The sequence below is a fragment of the Amblyomma mixtum genome, chromosome 1, assembly GCF_055824585.1.
Source record: "Amblyomma mixtum isolate Tamu chromosome 1, ASM5582458v1, whole genome shotgun sequence".
Lineage (NCBI taxonomy): Eukaryota > Metazoa > Arthropoda > Arachnida > Ixodida > Ixodidae > Amblyomma > Amblyomma mixtum.
The window spans coordinates 313862172-313885508 of NC_143012.1; the positions used below are offsets into that span (position 1 = coordinate 313862172).

The following is a 23337-nucleotide window of genomic DNA, read 5'->3' on the forward strand; positions in this document are numbered from 1 at the left end:
GAGAGCAATCGCGACCTCTTCTGCTTGTGTTGCACTTCTGGCTCTGAAGGTGAGGCCGTTAACTGTGTTGGTGTTGTGAACTACCGCGGCCGTGTACCATCCCCCGTGGTGAGGACCGGAGGCGTCCACGTAGTATACACCTGTTTTGTTGCCATAATGTCGGGCTAGCGCTTCCGCTCGTGCCAGGCGCCGACCATTATGGTCTTCGTGTGACATGTTTGCTGGAAGAGGCCGCACGTGGAGGGCACGTCTCCACAGTTCTGGGATGCGAAACCTGTCTTCCATTGGAGGGGTGTGTTGGATATGGAGTCGAGCAAGAAGGCGGCGACCCGACTCCGTTAGCGACAAGCGCGTGTACTGGTTTGTAAGGTGCGCCTCCCGGAGCTCCCGGAAAGTATTCACCACCCCAAGAGCCATAAGCCGGCTGTTTGAAGTAGTGATGGGGAGGTCAAGGGCACGCTTAATAATTTTGCGAAGGATGACCTCAAGCGCATCCTCCTCTTGTTTCCGTAGTTGGAGATAAGGAGTCGAATAGAGAATTCGACTGGTTACAAAGGCGTTTGCCAGCCGCAAGGCATCCTTAATTCGTAACCCCCCGCGTTTGTTGGAAACCCGGCGGACCATACGGCCCACCTGGTCCCCCACCTTTCGGAGTTTGGCCAATGTAGTGTCTGGCCGTCTGTGTTTGTGGATGTAGAGTCCTAGTACCCGTATCTCGTCACTTTCGCGTATGGGACCACTCTCAAGAGAAAGAGAGATTTTAGTTGCGCACTTCTGTGAGGGGCGGAGGTGCACAAATTCCGATTTTTGAGGGGAACATTGAAGACCGCAGCGGCGGGCGTAGCGGTCTACTATCGTCGCCGCTGTTTGCAGGCTGGTTTCAATGTCTCCTGTGCTGCCCTGCGTGGCCCATATGGTTATGTCATCGGCGTACAGGGCGTGCTGCACGCCGGCGACACCATCCAGTTGTGCCGGCAGGTGCATCATAGCCAGATTGAAGAGCAGCGGGGAAAGTACCGCCCCTTGGGGGGTTCCCCGCGTGCCGAGTAGGTAAGGACCATGCTCTCTATCTTGAATGCGGATGTAGGATTGACGATCCATTAAAAATTGGCATATGTATCTGAATGTGTTGAGGCCACAGTCGGTCTGACTTAGGTTAGTGAGTATGATCTCGTGTGTTACATTGTCAAATGCCCCTTTGAGATCCAAGGCAAGTACTACCCGGTCATTATGGGGGCATTCGAGGGGGTCAAGGACTTCCCGATTAAGTTGCAGGAGGACATCCTGTGCGGATCTGTGTGGGCGGAATCCGAACATGGTGCTCGCAAATACATGTTTGTGTTCAAGATATGCAGATAACCGATCCCGCACCATCGTCTCCATGAGTTTGCCCACACAAGAGGTGAGAGAGATGGGACGGAGGTTATCTGTGTCAACTGGTTTGCCTGTTTTAGGGATGAAAGTGACCAGAGCCGTTTTCCAGTCAATTGGAAGGGGGGTGTCCCCGCGCCAAATTGCATTGATGTAGGCGAGGAGGGACTGGTATGCCAAGTCAGGCAGGTTCGTCAAAAGCTTGACGGTGACCTTATCCCTCCCTGGCGCAGTGCCCCGTTTCATTTTGGCGAGGGCAGCCCGCAGATCATGGAGCTGGAAAGGTTGATCCAGCTCCGTGTTCTCCTTGCCTGCATAAGAGTACGCAGATCCACGGGCGTCTTGGGCTGTACACAGATACTGGTCCCGAAGTTTCTGTGCCAGTTGAGTTGTGTTGCCAGGGAAAGCATGCATGGCTCGCTGCAAATGTTTTTGTGTTTCTGTTCGTGTTTGGGTTGGGTCGATTAGGGCTCGAAAGAGACGCCACGTGTTGCGGCTGGACATTTGTCGCGCGGCCGTGTTACATCTATCCACCCAGTTGGAGTCGGCGAGTTGGGCCGCGTACTCTGCCGCTTTCTGGGTAAGCTCGGCAATTCGAGCTTTAAGCTTTCTGTTATGTTTCTGGCGCCGCCAACGGCGGACGAGGCTGCGACGGGCTTCCCAGAGGTGTAGAAGGTGGTTATCCACGTCCGTGACCGCCTCTGAGAGCTGGATCTGAGTTTCATGCGAGCAAAGGTGTGTCAGCAGCTGTTGGGACCATGCGTGGTATCCTTGCTCCGAAATGGGTGTATTATCAAGTGTGTGAAAATTTTGCCTGAATTTCGTCCAATCTGGGATACGGGCTTGTGTTCTGGGACGCTTGAGGGGTCGTGTGCGTAGTGTAGTGTTAAGGATGCAGTGGTCGCTACCGAGGGTCTCCTCGGTGTTGAGCCAGTCTGCGTGTCGTATGTTGCGAGTGAAGGTTAAGTCCGGACACGTATCCCGTGTCACAGAATTCCCTAGCCGTGTTGGGTGGACGGGGTCCGTGTGGAGGGTGAGGCCCAACGTGGACGCAAGTTCCGCCAACTTACGTCCGCGCGACTCCTCCTTGCGATACCCCCACAGCTGACTGGGAGCGTTAAAGTCGCCCACAATCAGCAGAGGATCGCGACCCGCAACTTTTAGCGCACGGCTAAAGAGGTCCGAAAAAGTCACTCGCTTAAGTTTGGGAGAGCAGTACACGTTGAGTATATGCAACGGCGGGTCCTTGCGGCGGAGTGGTAGGATAGTCACCATTACATAAGAATACTCGAGCTGGAGATCGAGATCTACTAAGTTGGCTGTGTAGGCTTTGTGAACGAGAAGACAAGACGCGGGATCCTGTTGGAACGTCGTGTAATTTGAAAGTGTGGCGCCCAGGCCTGGCTCCTGGAGGGCAGCCACGGCTGGTAGGGACTCGAAGGTTTCAAGGTAGAGGCGGAAATTGGCCCGCTTAGTGCGGTCTTTAAAGCCTCTACAGTTCCATTGTGTTATTGAAGTGGACACGGCCGAATTGGTGATGGCGGAACTCCTTTGATTAAGGTGTCTCGCCATGATTTAAAATTTTTAGGGGGGAGGAGGAGGTATTGGCTGCCCCAGAGCCAGCTACTTGTGCCATCGAGGGGGTGATGACGGAAGGAGCGGGGCAACTGTCCTCATTGTCCGAATCAATAATGAGACGGTTGAATTTTGAAGGACGGGATACGTCTCTAATGGGCCCCGTCCGACGGAGGAGGCGGGGGTTGTCCAAGATGTGTTTTGAGACCAGTGCGGGGATGGCAGATTTGACCTTGGTCAAGATCTGGTCCATGGCGGTCTCGATCATAGATCGTAATTTAGAGGTTAAGCGTTCCTCCATCGCGGAGATGGCTGTCACGAGGACAGGCGAGATCTCCGCGTCGCTCTCCATTGCGTCCGAGTTCGGTGGGCTCGGAACGGCGGACGCCAATTTTGATTCTAAATTTTGAATTTTGGTGAGCAAAAGCTCATTCTGTGCCCGGAGCACGTCTATCTGTTTTTTGTATTCCGCATCTAGTGTGGAGGCGGTAATTGGGGGGGAGGAGGGATGGGAGGAGGAGGAGGCGATCTCAGCCCAGCTGCTCACCTGTTGTTTGCCGTGTTGAGGCGCTGATGCCCGGGCGCCGGTAGTGCCATTTGTCTTGAGGGAAGGGAAGTGGCCAGTGTCCCTGCCGCTGGGCGGTGGAGGCGGCGTCTTCTTCCCGGGCGCTGACTTAACCGATGATTGCAAAGCCGACGACACTTTGTCGTCGGTGCCGAGAGCACCACGCGGCGTTCCGGCACTGGCACCTGAATTTGGGTGACTTGGAGGCTTGCCAGGTCGCTGGTTTCCTCGGAGCACTGTGCGTTTGGCCTTGGGGCCGGGCACCTTGGGCTGCCGGAATTTTTCGGTGCAGTCTCGGGAGTTGGTAGCGTGGGCTTGTCCACAGACTGCACATGTTGGAGTGCATTGATGAGGTGTCTTGACCCCGTCGACGGTTTTCACCATTGGGCCACAGAGGCCGCACTTTTCGTCCGGGCAGGGGCATGTGTCCGCACGGTGGCCCACAGTGCCGCACAGCACGCAGGCCGGGATGGTTTTTTTGTATGGCCGCACAAGGGTCACCTCTGAATTATAGTGAACATATCGCGGCACCACTTTGCCCACAAAGGTGAGCGCCGCGACGTCTGATTTTCCAAGCTTGCGGATATCGGCAAGCTCTCCAGCACGCCACTGGATCTTGTTTTGGAGCGACTCACTGGTCTCGTGCTTGGCCACGGTGATGACGCCGCGGCACACGTCGCCAGTGAGTTTCAGCTGCCCGTACATGGAGAGCGAGCCCTTCGATGTTGTAAGTTCGAATTCCCGCAGAAGCTTGTCCGCGACGTGCGGCTCCCGGGTGCCTGCGACGATCAGGTTTTGCTCCCATGTGGGGAGCAGGCTGAGGGATGCTGCGGCCTTGGCGCCCAGGTAGGCCGCGAACGCTGCTCCCAGCTCGCCATGTTGATACACATCCCTGAGAGCGACGGCCGCCCGGGGCTTCAGGATGATGACTATGTCTTCGGCATGAAGCCGCGGAAGCGGCTTTGGCTTCCAGGAGGGCCCGGTCTTAGATTGGGGCCGGCCATGAAGCGCTGCAGCGCGCGTAGCAGCGTTCTGCCGTGTTGACCGTCCTGCCACATCGGCGTCCGTTTTAGCGTTCCGCTTGCGGGAGCGGCGTTCGACGAGCTTGAAAAGCTTCATGTTTTCGATCGGCGCAGAATCCGGGTTGTCAGGCGTTGGAGTTGCCGGAACCTCGGACCAGGCCATGGTGTCCGGGTCGTAGCCACGTTGTACAGCATTATCTGAAGCCATCTTGCGGCGGGTGGGCGACTCACTCACGGCCGAGCGCCGGCGTAGGCGTCAGGCCTAGCACCGTTGCCACGATACGCGTGAGGATCGGCCCTAAAAGGTCTAAATGTAGGCTCACCTGGGTGCGAGTGGTATCCCCAGGTGGCTGTCAGGTTCACAATGACAGACGCAGCTGTATTGAAGGGGTTCCGGGCGAAATTTCGTGGCTCCAGCCAAAAGTTGGCGGAGACGATGCACTGCACGTCCTCTCGCTTCGCGCGCTCACAGCGCCCCCCCCCCCCCCCCCCCCCCACCGCGGCGGCTGCTTGTCCCGTTCGTCTTCTGTCCCTTGTCTCTTTTTTGTCGCGCTACAAGCATCCACTCAAGCTATGGCAATAAAGTTGTTTCTCTCTCTCTCTCTCTCTCTCTCTCTCTCTCTCTCTCCTGCGTTTCAGTAAGCATTTCGACCAATGCAAAGCAGTAACCTCGTCTTTGTCGCAGCGCACGAGTAAATTTTTTTTTCTCTCGATCCCCTACTCTTAATTTTCCGGAGGCTGACGTGATTTGTGGCCGATGAATTTCCTCACCAGGGAGGGAGCTTGCTAGATAGAGGCAGAACGGTACTGGAGACCAAGAACTTAGGTTTACGTACAACCAATATAAAATATTCGAAAAAAAAACAATAGCTGTCACATGGTTGGACCAAATGAGCAATCCGTTCGCTGCTGTCTCCCGTGCGGCGGTTCTTCCAAAAGCAAAAGGGTGAGAATGAACGCCTACAGCTTCCTTTCCTTCGGCTAGGCAGGAAACTACGACCGCGCCTTTGCCCTCTACTACATGCAGAACTCGGGAGAAGCGCTCAGTAATTTCTTCGAAAAGCGAGACAGCGCTTGCCTCCAAGTCATAAGTATCAACAGAGCAGCATGGCTGTCTAAGCGTCTCTCGGGTTACTCGCACGGTCCACGGATCCGGAGCCCTCAAAGCACCCCGCTGCAGCCCGGCCGTGGCTCTGAAACCTTTAACGGCTCGTCAAGGAGACCTGAGCTGATCTGCTGATAACTTCACGCCTACTTGTGGGTTGCCCCTCCACTGTTCTGTTCTCCAGTCACCGCCCTAACAAGCGGAGGGCAGGCAAGAATGCACAAGGCGCGGGTATTCAAAGGCAGCAAGCTGTTACGTCGTCTCGTGGCCTGCTAAAGCGGCGTACAGCGCATTCCGTAGGTCGATGTGTCCACGCAGAAAATTTACAGCAATGGTGAACAAACCTCAGAATACAGGCTGATGGGCTCATTACTTGGGTCAACTGAGAATGCCGATGGCACACTTTTGAAGTCAACAAGGCGGTACGAATGCGCGCGGCGATGATCTCGTGGCACTGAGCTCGTGGCTACGTAAACTCAGCACCTGTTTGTGCCCCGGCCACGGTCACATCTAGTATAGGGAGGTATACGGGGACACCGGAAACGAGCAGGGCGCGAACACTCGTCCAGGGAGTTGAACTCTGACGCCACCAACGCTAAAAACAACCTGCGGCATTCCTCGGAGTAAAAAGGAACGCAACCACTCGCCTAGACCAAGCTGCACAATTTCGTTTTTTTTTTTGTTTATTTACAATATTGTAAGCTTATCTTGTGATGTTGCACTTCGACCCACTGATGCACATCGACGGTGTCAGTACACTAGCTACCACTCTTTCTGAACAGCCAGAACATCCTACATCTCAACCAAGCAAGCTGATCATGAATATGTAGAAAATTCTTTGGAAGCTGTCTAGTGAAGGCGATGCGAAGCCAGTCGAAAGCCTTACAATGGCCAGCATGAAGTTCGGAAGAATGGAACTGAATGTCCCCAGTGCCGCCGGATGCCCACCGGCGATACAATGGGCACAAGATTCCCCTGGCCAGGTGCTCGGCTTCTTTAGGGTGAAATACTTGGGAAATGGGTCTTTGACCCCACCTTGTGCAACGAAAAAACCTTGTGCCGTGTCGCTCTTTGACCTCTTATGGCCTTGCGCCATAAGAATTCATCGTCATCATCAAGAATGGAACTGAATGCTTCTATGAAGAGCAAGAGTGGCGAGTACACATGCGAATTTAGTGCGCTTATGAAGAAAACAAAAAACACTTGGATTAAATCTAGCCATCGAAGAGTGCTGCCATGGCTTGGGTCTCCACAGAAAACGCTTCAGTATCTTTGGGACAATGGTGACCGAGAGAACGCCCTTCACGTAGCTCAGCTTTGTCTGCATTGAATAATAATGCTCTCCTCGGTATGCACAGAGGCAAACTCTCGTCACCAACTTCTTTTCGTAATAAATTGGCTTGTTTTTCCCGGATATTCGTTTCTATGAATAATCAACTTTATGGACACATTCACGGGGATGTACATTATCATCACTATCAGCATCAGCCTGACTGCGCCCACTGCAGGGAAAAGGCCTCTCCCATGTCTCTCCAATTAACCCTGTACTTTGCCCGCTGCAGCCATCGTATGCCCGCCCACCTAACTTTATGCCGCCCCCTGCTACGTTTGTCTTCTCCTGGAATACACTCCGTTACCCTTAAGGACCAGCGGTTATCTTGCCTTCGCATTACATGCCCTCCCAAGCCCACTTCTTCCTCTCCATTGCAACTAGGATATCATTAACGTCCGTTTTTTCTCTCACCCACTCCGCCCGCTTCCAATCTCTTAACGTCACACCTATCATTTCTCTTTCCCTAGCTCGCTGCGTTGTCCTTAACTTAAGCTGAACTCTCTTTGTTAGCCTCCACGTTTCTGCCCCATAGGTGAGTACCGGTAAGATACACCTGTTATATACATTTCTCTTGAGGGATAACGGCAAACTGCCATTCATGATCTGAGAGAACGTGCCATATGCGCTCCACCCCATTCTTATTCTTCTAGTTATTTCCCTCTCATGATCTGGATCAGCGGCCACTACCTGCCCTAACTAGAGCCATTCTCTTACCACTTCCAGCACCTCGCTACCAATTGCGAACTGCTGTTCCCTTGCCAGACTGTTGAACATTACTTTGGTTTTCTGCATGTTAATTTTAAGACCTACCGTTCTGCTTTGCAGCTCATCTCTTGAGAGACTGAGCAAGGCAATGTCATCAGTGAATCGCAGATTACTCAGGTATTCTCCATTAACTCTTCTCCCCAACTGTTCTCATTACAATCCCCGGAATACCTCCTGTAAGCAGGCAGTGAAGAGCATTGGCGAGATCGTATCTCCCTGCCTGACACCTTTCCTTATTAGAATTTCATTGCTGACCTTATGGAGAACTATGGTAGGTGTGCAATCGTTATAAATATCTTCCAATATTTTCACACAACACTTTTCTACACCCTGATTCTGCAATGCCTGCATGATTACTGAGGTTTCTACTGAGTCGAATACTTTCTCCTAATCAATGAAGGCTATATATAGGGTTGATTATATTCTGCGCATTTATCTATCACCTGACTGATTGCGTGAATATGGTGTATTGTCGAGTATCCTTTACGAAAGCCTGCCTGATCATTTGGTTGATTGAAGACTAAGGTTGTCCTGACCCTATTAGCGATTACCTTAGTAAATACCTTGCAGGCAACCGACAATAAGCAGATCGGTCTGTAATTCTTTAAGTCCCTGACGTCTCCTTTCTTATTAATTAAGATAATGTTAGCGTTTTTCCAAGCTCTAGGTACGCTCGAAGTCACAAGGCATTGCGTATACTGGGTGGCTAGTTTTTCGAGCACAATCTCTCCTCCATCCTTCAACAAATCTGCTGTTATCTAATCCTCACCAGCTGCTTTTCCTCTTGGCATTGCTCCTAAGGCTTTCTACTTCCTCCTTTGTTACCGATGGGATGTCCCATTGGTGTGCTCTACTGCCTCTCTCAGTAACATTCTGATTGCAATCGCTACTGTATAGATTTGTGAAGAACTGTTTGGCTACTTTAACTATCTTATCCATATTGCTAATGACATTGCCCTCTTTGTCTCTTATCGCATAAATCTGGTTTTTACCTATGCCTAGAATTTCTCTTCACTGCTTTTAGGCTACCTCTGCTCTTCAGAGCATGCTCGATTTTCTCCATGTTAAACTTCCTGATGTCGGCTACCTTGCGCTTATTTATTAACTTCGACAGCTCTATTAGTTCTATTCTATCTATGGAGTTAGACGTCCTCATGCTTTGCCATTTCTTAATCAGATCTTTAGTCTCATGAGATAGCTTCCCGGAATTACGAGCCAGAACAAGGGAGAGGCCCCTCATCCATCGCTCACGGTGCCGGAGGCTGGCCTTCTTCGGCACATCCAAATGAATGCAGCTATCACCCCGTCTCGCCTCTTTCTCTATCGCTATCGATCAGACCCTTCCTGTCCCAACTGCCCCTGTATCTATGTGGACCTGGCTCATTGCCCTTCTATTGCCCGGCTGCTCAGCAGTCGGGTTCCTACCCCCCACCTTCTTTATCCATCACCACCTGGCTCGACTGGCTTGGCGCTGAAGGGGAGGCAGAACAGCGACTCCTGGTCGCCCAGGCGGTCGACATGCTCGGCCTGTAAATTTTGGCCGAATAAAGGTCTTGTACAACTACTACTACTACTAGGTTATGCGGGTGGAGATAAGAGTTCATTATATTTATATTTACTATTTATATGTATGGAACGAGAATACACGGAAATATTGTTCACGACTCGAAGGGAAGCACTCCGATTATACCTGAAAACCTGCGATTCTCTTGCTTTTTCGTTCTTTTTTTTTGTTAAATGAACGGCTGTATGCGTTAAAAGCTGCCGTAATTACGTCCCCCTGCTAATGTAGTCTGTGTAAATAATGCTATTTGTGAGGTTCTTGTTTAGTATTCTTTCAGTGGCTGCACAGATGGCGTAACATTCGGCAGTGAAGATGGAAGCACATTGCGGAAGCCTTACTGTTTCATTCAAATTCCCTTGTGCCACTGTGCTTCCAACGTAAACATCTGTTTCTGAACCATCTGTACAAAAAGCTCTGAAAGTACTGTACTTTTCCCCGAGCGCAAGAAGTTCTTCTATTACATGTTGCTTTGTGGTTTGTTTTTTTTACGGAACTCTGCAAGAGTGAAATCACAGATTGCACGAAAATTGTACCAAGGGCCGCAGTGGATCTCGTCTTCGATCAATGCCAGGTAATGTGTCTTCTACGAAGATGTTTTGGCACATCTCTTCAAAACGCAAAAGCATGTGGCCTGGTAGTTTGCGGTTTATTGTTAAAAAGTATTCTAGAAGGGCACATTGTAACTATTTGATGACAGACGTGTTTAGGTTGTGAACGCATTTCTAGAATATATGAACACGTAAGCATGGTTCTTCTGTCTGTAAATTATGGTTGGTTAGTTCCTACATCAAGACTATTTATGGGCAACTACCTGTAGGCGCCAGTGGAAAGTTATGTAATGGATCCACTCGTTTATGATACGATGGTCTCGCTGACCATGCAATATACATCCATAAACCAGGACAGAGCGTTCCACAGAGTGGTATATTGCTAAAAGACATGTCCTATCTGCCCCCCAGTGTTTTCGTGAAGGTACTTTGTGTATGCTCAAGGATCGGAAGGCTTTCTTATTCAGCGCGTTTATGAGAGGCTGGCAAGGGAGCTTTATGTCATACGTTATGCCTAGAAATTTATGTTGATCTTTTACGGGTAGCTCAGTTTCGTTCAGGTGTAGGGTGGAATCTGCCTTTAAGCCTCGTTTCAGAGAGAAAAAAAATGGGCACTGTTTTCTCTAAAGAAAAGCGGAAACCATTTCTGTCTGTCCATGTTGTCAGTTTATTTCACGTGTTGGCACATTGGACGATGTGCAGCCCATCTGAAGAACGTCTACATAGAGTGAATACATAATGCACCTTGCAATTATTTTAATAACAGAGTTCTCCTTTACAACAAAAAGTGTTACGCTTAAAATACGCCCCTGTGGTAATCCATTTTACTTAATGAAATTCCTCGAAAGGGTTGAGCCTAGGCGTACATGGAATGAACGGTTAGATAAGAAGTCTTTTAGGCAGGTCAACATTCTGCCTCGGATGCCAAGCTCGGCAAGGTCTTGAATAATTCCGAACCTCTAGGTTGTGTCGTATGCCTTCTCTAAATCAAAAGAGACTGCAGTGTTGTTTGTGTACAAGAGCTTCCCGGACAGCATTTCAAGACGAACTAGGTGATCTGGAGTGGAGCATCCCTTTTTAAAACCACACTGACGGATGTCAAGAAGTTCGGAGGATAGAAGGACAAAAGTTTATCTCATATTCAGGACACTTTCAAAGTATTTTGAGAGGCAACCGGTAAGGGCTATGGGTCTATAATTGTTAGGAGAGGTTGGTGGCTTTCCTGGTTTAAGAAACTGCACAATAATAGTTTTTCTCCAGGCTTCGGGTACTTTCCCCAATGCCCAAAATTTGTTACAAAAAAGTCTTCAAAGTGTATCTACGACATATCTGGAGAGATAGGCTAGCATTTGATAATGTACCGTCTTTGTCAAAAGTAACCAGGCTGCATGGTTTGCTTCTAGCTTGTATAGTGGAGCCCATGGGGCTTTCCTAAAGATCAAAAGAGGTTGGAAGGTAAGAAGACACCCAGTCCTTACCTTTAACGACCATTACAGCTTCAGGGAAGCCGTAAGGGCTCCACTGCACGAGCTAGAAGCAAACCATCCAGCCTGGTTACTTTTGACAAAGACGGTACTTCATATGGGTCGGGTGCAGCCTTTTTATCAGTGGAAATTAGTTCATGGATTTCTTGAAGCGTGATTGAACTATTGCAAGGTTCATTTGTGCTGCCAATTGTTGTCAGTGTGTTTTTCAGCTGTGTTTTTGTATTTTAGGACTGTTTCTGTGTACTGTGACGAACTGGAAACTGCAGAAAAGTATTCACCCGAAATGCTTTCCTGTTCTATATCTGTCTGTACAGCAGGGGCTGTCAGAAGGCGAACTGTGAATGGGGAATAGCTGCCATTTATCTTTAGAGCTTTCTCCCATATGTGTTTTAATGTTGTTGAGCTGTTTATGACGACACATAATTTTGCCGAGAAGTTTTTGCGGCACTGTGACGGATACATCGGTCTTTCGCTCTCGCCTTCTTAACAGACCCGTGTACTGTGCGATGTCAGTGCACGTTAAAGAACCCCAGGTGGTCCCAATTTCCGGAGCCCTCCACTACGGCGTCTCTCATAGCCTCAGTCGCTTTGGGACGTTAAACCCCATAAAAAAACCAAACCAAAGTTTGTTCAATTATCCTGCGTTGCATACCTACGGGAAAATCCCCAAGCATTCTTTTCTATCTTTTTAGCTTCCCTACGTTTTTGTATGCAATACTTTTTTACTCTGTTTTACTACTCCAGAGGACTGAGGGATGACTAGGCGCGCAGCGGTAATAGTACACGTCGTGAAAAGTTCGTTAAGGTTGTCTAAAACTGAGGTTGTCGGTAACTATTTTTTTCTAGGCTGGCCTTTTCTCGGAACAGTGCCCTGTAGACGAGATGCAGCTTCCAACGTCATGATTTTGATGGAGTGACTTCTAGTGAAGATGTTGATTAGTATAGGCAGATGATCACTTCCATGTGGGTTATCTAGGTCATCAAATTTTGTATCTAAAAATAGATGGCGAACTAAAAGATAAATCTATACAGCTCATTTGTCCTGAGCTAGGAGAACAACAGGTTGGTTTTCCAGTGTTTAATAAATAGAGGTCATTACACAGTATAACATCCTCAATGAATTGTCCTCTAGTGTCAGTTTTGTCAGTACCCTGAAAGCTGGAGTGCGCGTTAAAATCTCCAGATATTAGATATGGCTCTGGGTGCTGCTCCAAAAGGTCTTTGAATTCATGATTGCTTAGATTAACATGTCGCTCCAGGTACACGCAGCATACCGTAAATGTTTTAAATGTTTGTAGGATGGCTGCCACAGTTTCTAATCTAGTTTTAAGCTTGTGTTCGCGAAATGCAACTCCATTTTTAACGATGATGGGAACGCCATCCGAACGTCTGCTAACCTGCTCTCGGTTGCGGCGGAAGATATTATAGTTTTTTTTTAGAATGTTTTCGTGCTTAGAGCCTAAGTTTGTACCTCGATCGCATGGCATTTGGGGAACGTTGGGACAGAGTAAAAGAAATAGAAAAGCGACAAGCTAGAACACACCAGGTTCTGGCACGCATCGTAGTTTCTTTGTATAGTGGACACCGTAGCGTAAAAGCCCATCGGCATTTCACTTTTCAAACGAAGCGCAGCCGTTTTAACGAAACGCTGGGCCGCGGTTTCGTTTTCTGTACGGAACCAACACGGAGGACTTGGGTCTCGGAGCGGCGAGAGTTGGCGCTGCGTATTTCGCATATCGCTATTAGGCATGCACATGAGTACGTCGGATGGCTGCCCTCACGATTTACGCACAGATGTGGTTCAAGTGTACAGTTATCAGAATCATGTTCGTGTGAAGCATGCTTCGCGCAAGTCAGTTGGCTTCGGCAGCTCTGAGAGCTGTCGCCATACCGTTGGCACTGAAAGCAACGTCGTGGGTTTGGTATGTACTGCCCGAAGTGAAGTTTCATACAGCCGATTTCTACGGATTCTGGGAGTATATGCTTGATGCGAAAGTCAGGATGATGTGTTTCGTGGCTATTTCTTGGTCGCCTCTCCTCATTTTTATTCTCTACACGTTAGTCACGTTTTGTTCCTCTAGTCCTTCAAGAAGTACTTCTGTTACATGCCTAAGGCCGTCGTCTGCGTTAACTCCTCGCACTGTGTTCAAGGATCGGGGTGGGTTGAGTGTCACAGGTGTGTCTCCAAAAGAGGTGACTTCTGCTTACTTTTCGTGCTGGTGGTTGTACAGGATTACTAGTAGGAGGTCACCGTTTGCTGGTTTTTTTTATCTTATAGCCCTGGCCTATGCTATCTGTGAAAGTTCTGGTGACAAGAAATGGTGTAATGCATCTAGCCGTTCTTCTCTGCGTGTTCAGAGTGCACTTCGTGGAACCGTTCTAAGCTGTTTTGGTTATTTGGGAAGAATTTTGCTGTCTCGGTGCGCCCTCTTTTGCAGCGGAGATCGGCGTTAAAAAATGAGAAGCCATAAAAAAGTTTTGGTGTTCAACAAAGGCGCCAGCCGCCCACCGCGGAGCCCAACATGGGGACTGGACAGGAGCCCTTAAAAAGCCCTACGCACGCCAACTGCGCACCACCACTGTAACCTAATATGGCGCGAAACAGGGTCGTCAGCCACACAATGTTAGCCCTCGCCGCCAGGAAAAAAGGAAAAACCAAGAAGAGAGTAGGAGATAGGACAGTTCTAAGAAAGAAGATCAGAACGGCAAGCGACAGCAGATCGCAAACGGCCAACTACAAATCCCCCCCCCACACACACACACTCCGAAGGGGAGATCGCACGACAGTGACCCTTCCGGTTTACGGCAACGTCTTAAGCGTGGGAAACGCTCGGGAGGTCATAATTGAATGTGTTCTAGGAAGGCGCCGGATAGACCCGTGTAGAACTCAACTCCGGGGTCAGTTTAGTTTGTTTTCTTTTTAATTTTAAGAGAGAGTGTAGTGTGCCCTATCAAAGTTGTAGGGCGGGACGCGCGCTTCGGAGAGCCAATCGCTTTTGTGGAGATCGCTCTGTGCATCGTATTTTGGAACTGATTTGATTACTTTTTTTAATGTGTTTTGAGGAAGAGTTAATAATACGATCAACATGGAAAGGGGCAGCACGCAACAAGGAATCAATCGTGTTGAGGCCGGCTGCTACTGGATGCTTCCTGTATTTGAGACGGACTTCGAGGTTTTAAGCCGAGCCCTGAAGAAAACAAAATTAGTTTGAGAATTGGTTCTAAGGAAAGGAAATGATGCAGTAACTGCATCACACATCTCGGTGGACAACCCGAAAAGCGCCGCAAAGGAAGGAATAAAGGTAGGAGTGGAACGGAGGTAGCCTAAAAGCAGTGAAGAAAAAACTACTCATAGGTAGATACTAGATGTATGCGCTAAGAGACAAAGAGGGAAATGTCATTAGCAATATATATCTTTTAACCACTCAAGATGCCCTTCTGAAACTTGCATTTGTGACTATTTTAGATCTGACGAAGATGTATCTCGGAGTGCTTTTATAGCTGCATGCATGAATTTTAAACATATGAATGTACGTAAGCTGCATTTGTTCAATGCTCTGTAACAATTTCTTGTACAATTTGCTTTTGCCTCCCTGCTTGGACCAAAAAGGTCTCCAGTATCATGTAAATAAAATAAATAAAAATATGGATAAGATAGTTAAAGTAGCCAGAAACAATACTAGCCACGAACATAACCTTCGCAAATGTGGCGCTACATCCAAGCCTTCTTAATAAGACACAATCAACGGCCCAGATCCAACTCGGCACTATACCGTCACCTCCGTTCTCCCTCCCCAACCGGGGCACTCCACAAGGAGCTCTTCTCTCCCCCCTCTTATTTAATGTAACTCTAGCCCCGCTGGCCAAACAACTGACCAACATACCTGACCTCCACTCGGCAATATACGCCGACATCAACGACTGAAGGCTCCACAGGAGAGGCGCAAGACACCTTACAATTGGCAGTTGATATCATCACCTCGAACCTGACTAATATGGGCCTTATGTGCTCCCCGCTCAAATCGGAACTGCTGATGATCAGACCACTTCCCCGGGATCCACGCATGCACCTCCGAATGTACGACGACCACATACCGCTGGTCCCCTGGAGTTGGTCAATAGACTCCTTGGACTCCAACGTCCTTGACTCCATAGGTCCTTGGACTGCACATACAGGACGCTTTGGATGCAACCTTCCCTGTACAACTCCTAGAGAAGCGAACCAAACAAATCGAGGATCTTGTCCACAGTGTAGCCACATGCAACCATGGACTGTCGGAGAGGGAAACCTTTAATATGACAGACGCCCTCATCACCAGACACGACTTTTCACGTTCCTTACCGCTTTCTCACAAGACAAAGCTGATGCTTTTATTAGAAAGGCAATAATCTCAACGCTCCGCCTACCACAGTCGCTTAGCACAAATCACTACTCTCAACGGGCACCTACAAAACTATCTCGGAACTCCACGAAGCCAAACGAGACAACCAGATACTTCAACTAACCCGCACAGAAACCGGCCAACATCTCTTACGGCATCTTCGCCAGGCTCCAATCTACCTGCTCACCTGCCCCCAACTATCAAATCATTGCACCTGACATCCAGGGTCCAATGCGCATCAAACCTCTACCCAGAAATATGAGCCCCGAGCTACACGGGGCCAGACGCCAGGCACGAGCCTAGTATTACAACAAGCACTACAGAGGCAGACCCGACATGTATGTAAACGCGGCACAACGCACCCTACCGGGCTATTATGCCGCTGTCCCCGCCTACTATCGAGGATGGCACCATCGGGGCCGCAGCCACCTTCCCCACGGAGGCTGAAGGCGCGGCCATGGGCTTGGTGCTTATACACTATGCACAAGATCCCAACATCACGGATATCTCCACCGTCTCCAAAGCTGTGTACCGTCACTCAGCAAAGCGTTATCACGTCAATCGCCCGACGCATTCTAGCATCAGGACATACGCTTACCCAAGAGATAACCCTCACGTGGGTTCCTGGGTAAGTATCGATCCCCGGTAACCAGCGTGTTCATACGCTGACTCGAGAACTATCCTTCAGGCCCCAAGAAGATGGGACACCCAAAGCCACGCAGGAATCCTCTCGGGCTCTTCTCACATAAAAAAACCACTTATTACAAAAACAGGCGCTTACCCTCCCACCACCTCACCGTACACGAAATTCAAAATACAGTGCAGTCTGGCGGCAACTGCAGACATTCATCGCACCTCCTTCATCGCCACCACCCCACCTTGACCTCCCTACTCTGCTCAACATGTGGGGCGGCCAAGGCACCCTCATACACAACCTGTGGGACGTTTTATGGGGGTTTAACGTCCCAAAGCGCCTCAGGCTATGAGGGACGCCGTAGTGGAGGGCTCCGGAAATTTCGACCACCTGGGGTTCTTTAACGTGCACTCACATCGCACAGCACACGGTGTGGGAATGCCCCCAACCGATGGCAGGTCCCCCGTACCCAACCGGTCCGCCTCCTCATGGAATGACATTCTGCTAGTTGCTCAACCAGCTAGCCAATCATGGCAAGTGTACAGAGTTCTCAGTGAAGCACAGACGCCTGGACTCTTGGTCAAGAACAAAGGATCCTTTTTGTTAAAATAAAGCTGTCCCTCCCACATCCCCACACGTGTCGAAGGCGATATGCTGGCCACGCCCAGGTAGCACGGAAAATTAGAACAATCTTATGAAAAATTTATGCAAGTTCAGTAACATTGTTACAGTGAAACGTTGCATTAACTGTTAGAAATTAATATTGAAGTTTATATGTTACACATAAAAATTAGTTTAACACTGAACATAAATATTATTCCAATCCTGGCTTTCAATTCTTGTTATAATGTTAAAAATGAACAAATGATGGTAAACGCTGCAGCATAAAACATATATTTAACGTTCCAAGTCAGCAATGTCTCCTTATTGTTTATTAAACATTATTATATTTGAATCATAACTATAAAACACTGCAGATATATTTCTAGCACCGAGTCCCAGAACACTCTCCACTAATTTTACAGTAAACATGTTTTTCAACTAGCAGTGCTTCGCGCAACTAAATCTCTTAGATTGTGCCCGCCATAGGTAACATGCTCAAGCAGATTATTTTGTTAAACTGCTTATTATCCTTTCGCTACTACCACTCATGGGACACCTCTCAGTAATGGGCGTGTAAGCTTGACTCCACTGCATGCTTTCGGAGGTAAGTACATTCTAGTCGCATGTTGTGCTCTACTGTGGAGACGAAGTGTCGCCTTCGTTGCTGGTCCTTGCAAAGCGTTGATTAAATTGTCACAATGGTGGGCCTGCATACTAGTGCAGGGTTGCTTCATTATTTTCGACAATATTACATTTACGTTGTTATAATGTTTAATTAATGTTAGAAAAAGTTTACTAGGATGTTCATCTGTAACGTAAAGAAATTATTAAAAAAGGTCATTAAGAAAACTTAATTAACGTTTGACCAAAAGAAAAATGTCACATTGGTCTAATGCTTCGGTGCTACCTGGCAGGCAGAGGGAACTGAGGGTGATTTTTAGGACGCCATAGGTAATGACGATCAAGTGCCTCGGTACTGATCCGTCTACTGCCGAAGCACTAAAAAAAACTCTTTGCGGTAAAGAGAAAACGTCACGGTCATTCACCAGAACTGACAAGCCCCTGCACGCCAGAAAACGTAGTAAAGTTTGCAACGTGGCTCGGCATAGAGTTACGTAACGGTTACAAAATGCAGGCAGGTCTGTAAATGTGACTTCCAAAGCAAACCATTTCTTGGGTGAATTAACTTTTGCCTGGGATCATCGAAAGAAAGTCGACATAGCAGCGACAGTGACTCGTGTACCATACAGTCGTGGGGATCCCACGCTGTTCAAGCGAAACTCTGTACACTGTTGCCACAGACGCCATGAACGGACACCATGGCGCTCACTATGTCTTGAAATACTCAAGTTATAGGCGGAGCTCCAATCACAAAGCAGCGGTCGCCCGGCGGTGTCGGAAAGTTATACACGCAGCTGGTACTAGAAAGTGCATGGTCTTCTGCAGTGTCCATCACGACACATTCAAGCGGTGTCTATCTAACAAAAGGTAAAAACAGGGCTAATTTAACACACAGCACACAGAAAGGCGGACAGGACGGGCGCTGTCGTTCGGAGCCCGTCCCGTCCCGTCAGTCTTTCTGTGTGGTGTGTGTTAAAGGTGCACCGAAGAGTAATCGAAGCTAGTCTTTTTAGCGCGGGAACTCGATCTACACGTTCCGAGCATTCATGGAAACTTCGAATTATTGTCCTGTGCGACCGATTTCCGTAATTTAAATCGGATTAAACGTCCCGGCTCCCATTTTTTTTTTAACTCGCCGCAGACGGTAGGAGGAGTCAACTAACGCGTGAAGTGCCTTTCAGGCGGTCGTGTGGCGGCTTCGCTTTCGCTTGTATTTTGTTTTTTAGGTTGCCGTGAATAAATTACTCCAGCCAGAGGCTACATAGCCGCAAATTAGGCCCACAGAAATAAAAATACGCGCGGACTCTTTGCTTTCGCCGACCGGTACGTATCATTCCGCCGATGGCAGAGCGGCAAGCCGCCACGGAACTGGTTGAAATATCGGTTGACTCCTCCTACCGTCTGCGGCGAGTTCAAAAAAAGGCGGGAGACGGAAGTTTAATTCGATTTAAATTGAGGAAATCGGTCGCACAGGACTATAATTCGAAATTTCTAAGAATTCCTAGAACGTGTAGATCGAGTTCCCGCGGTAAAAAGACGAGTTCAGATTACTATTCAGTGTACGTTTAAATTACAGCTATATTTACTTTTTCCTAGACAACGCTCCACCAACTAACCTTGCGACCGCGTAGCGCATACCGCTACATGGTCGACGTCGAATGCAGGCGCTGAACTGCATGCTGAGCACGATAATACGTAGTCTGGCGATTTGCAGGCGATCACTTCGGGCCTAATTCACCTAAAATAAAGTACTCTAACGCTGTGCAATGCCTCAAGAAGGCTGAGTACAGCACACATCAGCACAGCTAGTCATTAGGTTTCTCAACACTGTACCGCCATTTTTATTATTGGCTGGCGAGTAAACGAACCTTACACCGGTAAAAAGTTGTTGGTGCCTTTCGGCCTAAGCGACAGTGAACCTTCATGTTGCGCTGGACTATGCAACCGCTGTAGGAAAACAGCCAAAAAAAGTTTGTTTATATGTCATGTACTGGGGCTGTCTATAGCACTCTGGGAAGTCCCGGACAGGTGAGCAACAGTTCGCCTCACAGCCGACAGATTTGGACCGCCAAAGCGAGCCACGGTGCATGGCCCGGATTCGAACTAGGCAGGCTGTACTACATACCGAGTTTTTCACTTAAGAAGACCTGCGAGTTTTGAAAATGGGCTTTTTGAGCTACACGAGCGCTTTTTCAGCACAGCATTGTCCGCAGTGTAGCGCATCAGAATACAGTTAAGAACTACTAACTAGTAGGATGGTAACTGATATAAAATAGTGAACTTTTAATTATTACTGTTAGTCTCCTTATTTACTGATAGGCATGTGGCCCAGCGCAAATAATATGAATATCAGTTTTTAGAATTGAAACGCAGCTGCTCTCCGCGCTATGGCCCAACATATTTTGGCTATTTGGACGAGTTACGAGCACTGCAGGGGTTGCTTCGCCTGCAAGCTTTTCGAGAGCGCGTGTATTTTGACGCGACGTAGGCAAAATTGTTGGCTCACAGCACCGAAAGTAAATGCTTTTGGTTTGGTTTATTGGTTTATTGGGGTTTAACGTCCCGAAGAAACTTAGGCTATGAGGGACGCCTTAGTGAAGGGCTCCGGAAATTTCGACCACCTGGGGTTCTTTAACGTGCACTGACATCGCACAGCACACGGACCTCTAGAATTTCGCCTTCATCGAAATTCGGCCTCCGCGGCCGGGATCGAACCCGCGTCTTTCGGGTCAGCAGCCGAGCGCCGTAACCACTGAGCCACCGTGGCGGGGCGAAAGTAAATGCGTTTTCGAAATTCTAAAAACTGGCATCGATATTACTCACGAAGGATTTCACGCATCTCACTAAATAAAACTGAGCAACAACTGCAAAGTTTAGTTAACCAGCCTACAAGTTAGCATGTTTTAGCAGTACTCTGATGAGCTATACCGCTGACAATGCTATGCAGATAAAAAGCACTCTTCTAACTGAAAAAGCCCATATTAAAAAATTGCTGAACATCTTAGGTGAAACATATATGGTGTTTTTGGCAAAGCCCGTATACATACTTCTCTGCGAACAGTTTCTAACATTGCGAAATCATAAGTGAAAAAAAAATGGCAGTGGCTTAGCTCTGGTTAAGCCTGGATATACAAGCGAAAAGCTGCAGTTATGCTTTGCTTGACGTCATGGCTGTCGCAGTTCGCGCACAATGCACTGGGAGCACCACGATAACGGTGTAGGCAAGCGCGTTATATAGCCCTCCTTGCGCATACGTAGTAACTGTGGTAAACACGCGGCTGCAGCGAAAGGTCAAACGGTGTCGAGGAGGCGAGCGCGCAGTAGTAGCGGCGGTGAGGAGGCGGCGCACATGCGCAGTAGCGCGCGGCTGCGCCGAACGGTCAGGCGGCGGAGTCGGCGCGGCTGCGGCCACCTGCGCCGCGCGTGACGTCGCTCGGTTTCGCGCATGCGCAGCTGCGGCAAATCTTGGCTCCGACGGCTCACGCTAAGCGCGGCTGTAGTGCGGGTAGTGAAGCTTTTCGCTTCAAAACTGCGATATTTCGCCAGCCTTCTAATCACGTCTGGCGCGCATACGCGAGTCCTGGCGAAAGACGATTGCTAAGGCCGCGCGTCGGCGGTGATGAACCTGAATGGTGACTGTAAATATAATCGCAACAAACCGCTACGTAGATAGGCGAACAAATCCCGATAGCATTGGAACTTGGCAGCGCATCGTGTCTGCGACAGCTTGGCATGAATCTGGTCCTACTTCTTGTTGTGGCCGATCAAAAGGTATCAAAAATAAAAGAACGCGACGAGTTAATGAAGATCTGTGCGATACGATCATGTATGCCGGAGCCGAATAGTTAGGAATTTCACGCCAAGGGCTTTTTTGCGACAACGTTGCGAAGGTTTTCTGCTTCTGCGTACACATTGTGGCTAATTACAGGGCCGCGTACTCTGTTGTGCGAACGCAGAGCGGCACATCAAGCTGAGGCAGGCAGCCGGCAGCACAATGCCCTCCACGCAGTTCAACAAAATGCCCACCCCCCTCCACACAGTGCCAACAAAATGCCCTCGACATAGTTCATAGTAGCGCAACTTGAGTGGGCTGAAGTCTCGGCGAAACTTCGGGCCCCCTCGTCAATATATGCGTGCCAGTGCAATCGATGCAAAAGACGGAGCATTCGGGCCGATGCTAGCCAATCTCGTGCCTTTCTATCACCTAAAAAATGAAGGCTTCTAAGGTGTTACGAAGTGGAACGGCTCTTTCATTCTTTAGAGAACAGCGCTTTACCGTTTCTCGTGCACCTTGACATCCTCTCATTCATTTCCCCCAGTTCAGGGTATCGATCCGGTGTCCTCTTCCAGCTAACCTCCCCACATTTCCTTTTCTCTCCTAAAGGAGAATGCTTAAACCCACTGGTACGAAAGTTCCATCCCTGCGGTACCGGGAAAAACAGTGCTTCTAATTCCTTAATCTGCAGTAATCGCTGAGCGACAATTTCGGTGCTTACTTCCCTCCCAGCTTTCTAGAAGAGACGCTCGTCTCAGGGCGTGCCTTTGACTTCTAGATCAGCGATCACCTCTCAGCTACACATCACTGCGTGCTGCCTATCGTTGCTTGCAGCTGTGCCCTAACTTCTAGACCAACAACAGACACGCGATCACCCCTCAGCTACACATGATCGCATGTTGCCTATCCCTGTTTACAGCTAGCTGTGCTTCTGCGACTGGCGCCAGAAATCACTCCGGATAAAAGTTGTTACGCTATCTTCGTAAGTGCGTTCAGCGCATTTTCTACGCTAACAGAAGCTCGAGTATTGCAAAACTCGCGAATCCAGCAGTGCGAGTAGCAGAACGGACCGATTGTAATCGCACTTACCGTTCTTGCTGCCGCGGATGAAGCTTTGGGAAGGCATCGTCCATGCAAGCCGAGTTCCCCCTTTGAAGGGGCGACGCCGAAAACAACGCACTTCGTTGACAGGCTGGCAGCAGTGGCACCTTTGCAGAAGTTCGTTGTTTCGTGATTGAAGAGGTTATCCGCCGTGTTTAGCGATGGACAGGCGAACAGGTGGCACAAACACGACGTTGTCAGGCGCCGCGGTAATAGCTGGGTTCTTCAATTCTGGTCCGACTCTAACTTGACAATAGTTTCAAGGCCCCAATTAATGCAGGGCTTCAGGAGACATCACAGTTCGACGAGCGAGGCAAGAAGGGTTTCATTAGTTCACTCAGTCAAGGTCAGTTTCCAACAACGTCACCAATAATTAAGATAATTACACCCGAGCACCACTGAAAGGGCGCGGCCATGCTGCCGCCGCATCGCTACTGCCCGGTAGACTTAGGCCTAATCTCGCGAATTCTCGCCCGCCGTGCCGAGAACAAGCGGGTGTGACCTTATCTTTTGCCTTACTTCGCACGTGTTCCATCTGAGGCTACAGCAAAAACCTTTGTTTCTTTTTTTTTAGGTGGCGATCGCATTGTTTCACCTAAGTTTTAGGCTCTCGCCCTACCGCGCTCGACTGACTTTTTTCAGGCTGCTTCATGCAAGTGCAACGTCACCTATTCACCCCGATAGGAGAGACGGCAACGGAATAAGGCAGGTTATCGATGAAACCGCGCTCACTTGAACGGGCGCCTTGGAACGTTACCATTATATCACTAGAGCATAAACAGTGAAGGAAAGCACATTGCGAATATTGTGGATATTGCGAATGTTGCGAATGTTGCGAATATTGCACATTGCGGGGTCAGTGCCAAAGCACCCCTTCCCCCCCCTC

The 23337-nt window shown here is 49.0% G+C and overlaps 2 protein-coding genes across 3 annotated transcripts in view; both read right to left on the reverse strand.

The window, feature by feature from the left end:
• LOC149372508 (uncharacterized) overlaps positions 1–22749 on the reverse strand; it is a 94656-nt gene extending 71907 nt beyond the window's left edge. For both annotated transcript variants that reach the window (XM_089566998.1, XM_089566997.1), the window contains exon 1: positions 22440–22749. In XM_089566998.1, coding sequence (XP_089423124.1) covers positions 22440–22476 — 37 coding nt within the window. In that variant the 5' untranslated portion in view covers positions 22477–22749. The remainder of the gene's footprint in view (positions 1–22439) is intronic.
• On the reverse strand, positions 593–5004 carry LOC149372509 (uncharacterized). The gene is made up of 2 exons (XM_089566996.1): positions 3255–5004; positions 593–3000 (listed from the first exon to the last, which is right to left on the reverse strand). The coding sequence occupies exons 1-2, from the start codon at positions 4739–4741 to the stop codon at positions 2880–2882; spliced, it is 1608 nt and encodes a 535-aa protein (XP_089423122.1). The 5' UTR covers positions 4742–5004; the 3' UTR covers positions 593–2879.
• Positions 22750–23337: the final 588 nt, after the last annotated feature.

Excerpts from the sequence above, each read along its gene's own strand:
- LOC149372509 (XM_089566996.1), bottom strand. The coding sequence starts at position 4,741 with ATGGCTTCAGATAATGCTGTACAACGTGGCTACGACCCGGACACCATG. Across the intron at positions 3,001-3,254 it reads CCTGTCCTCGTGACAGCCAT|AAGTAGCTGGCTCTGGGGCA; the intron begins CTCCGCGATGGA and ends CCTCGATGGCAC.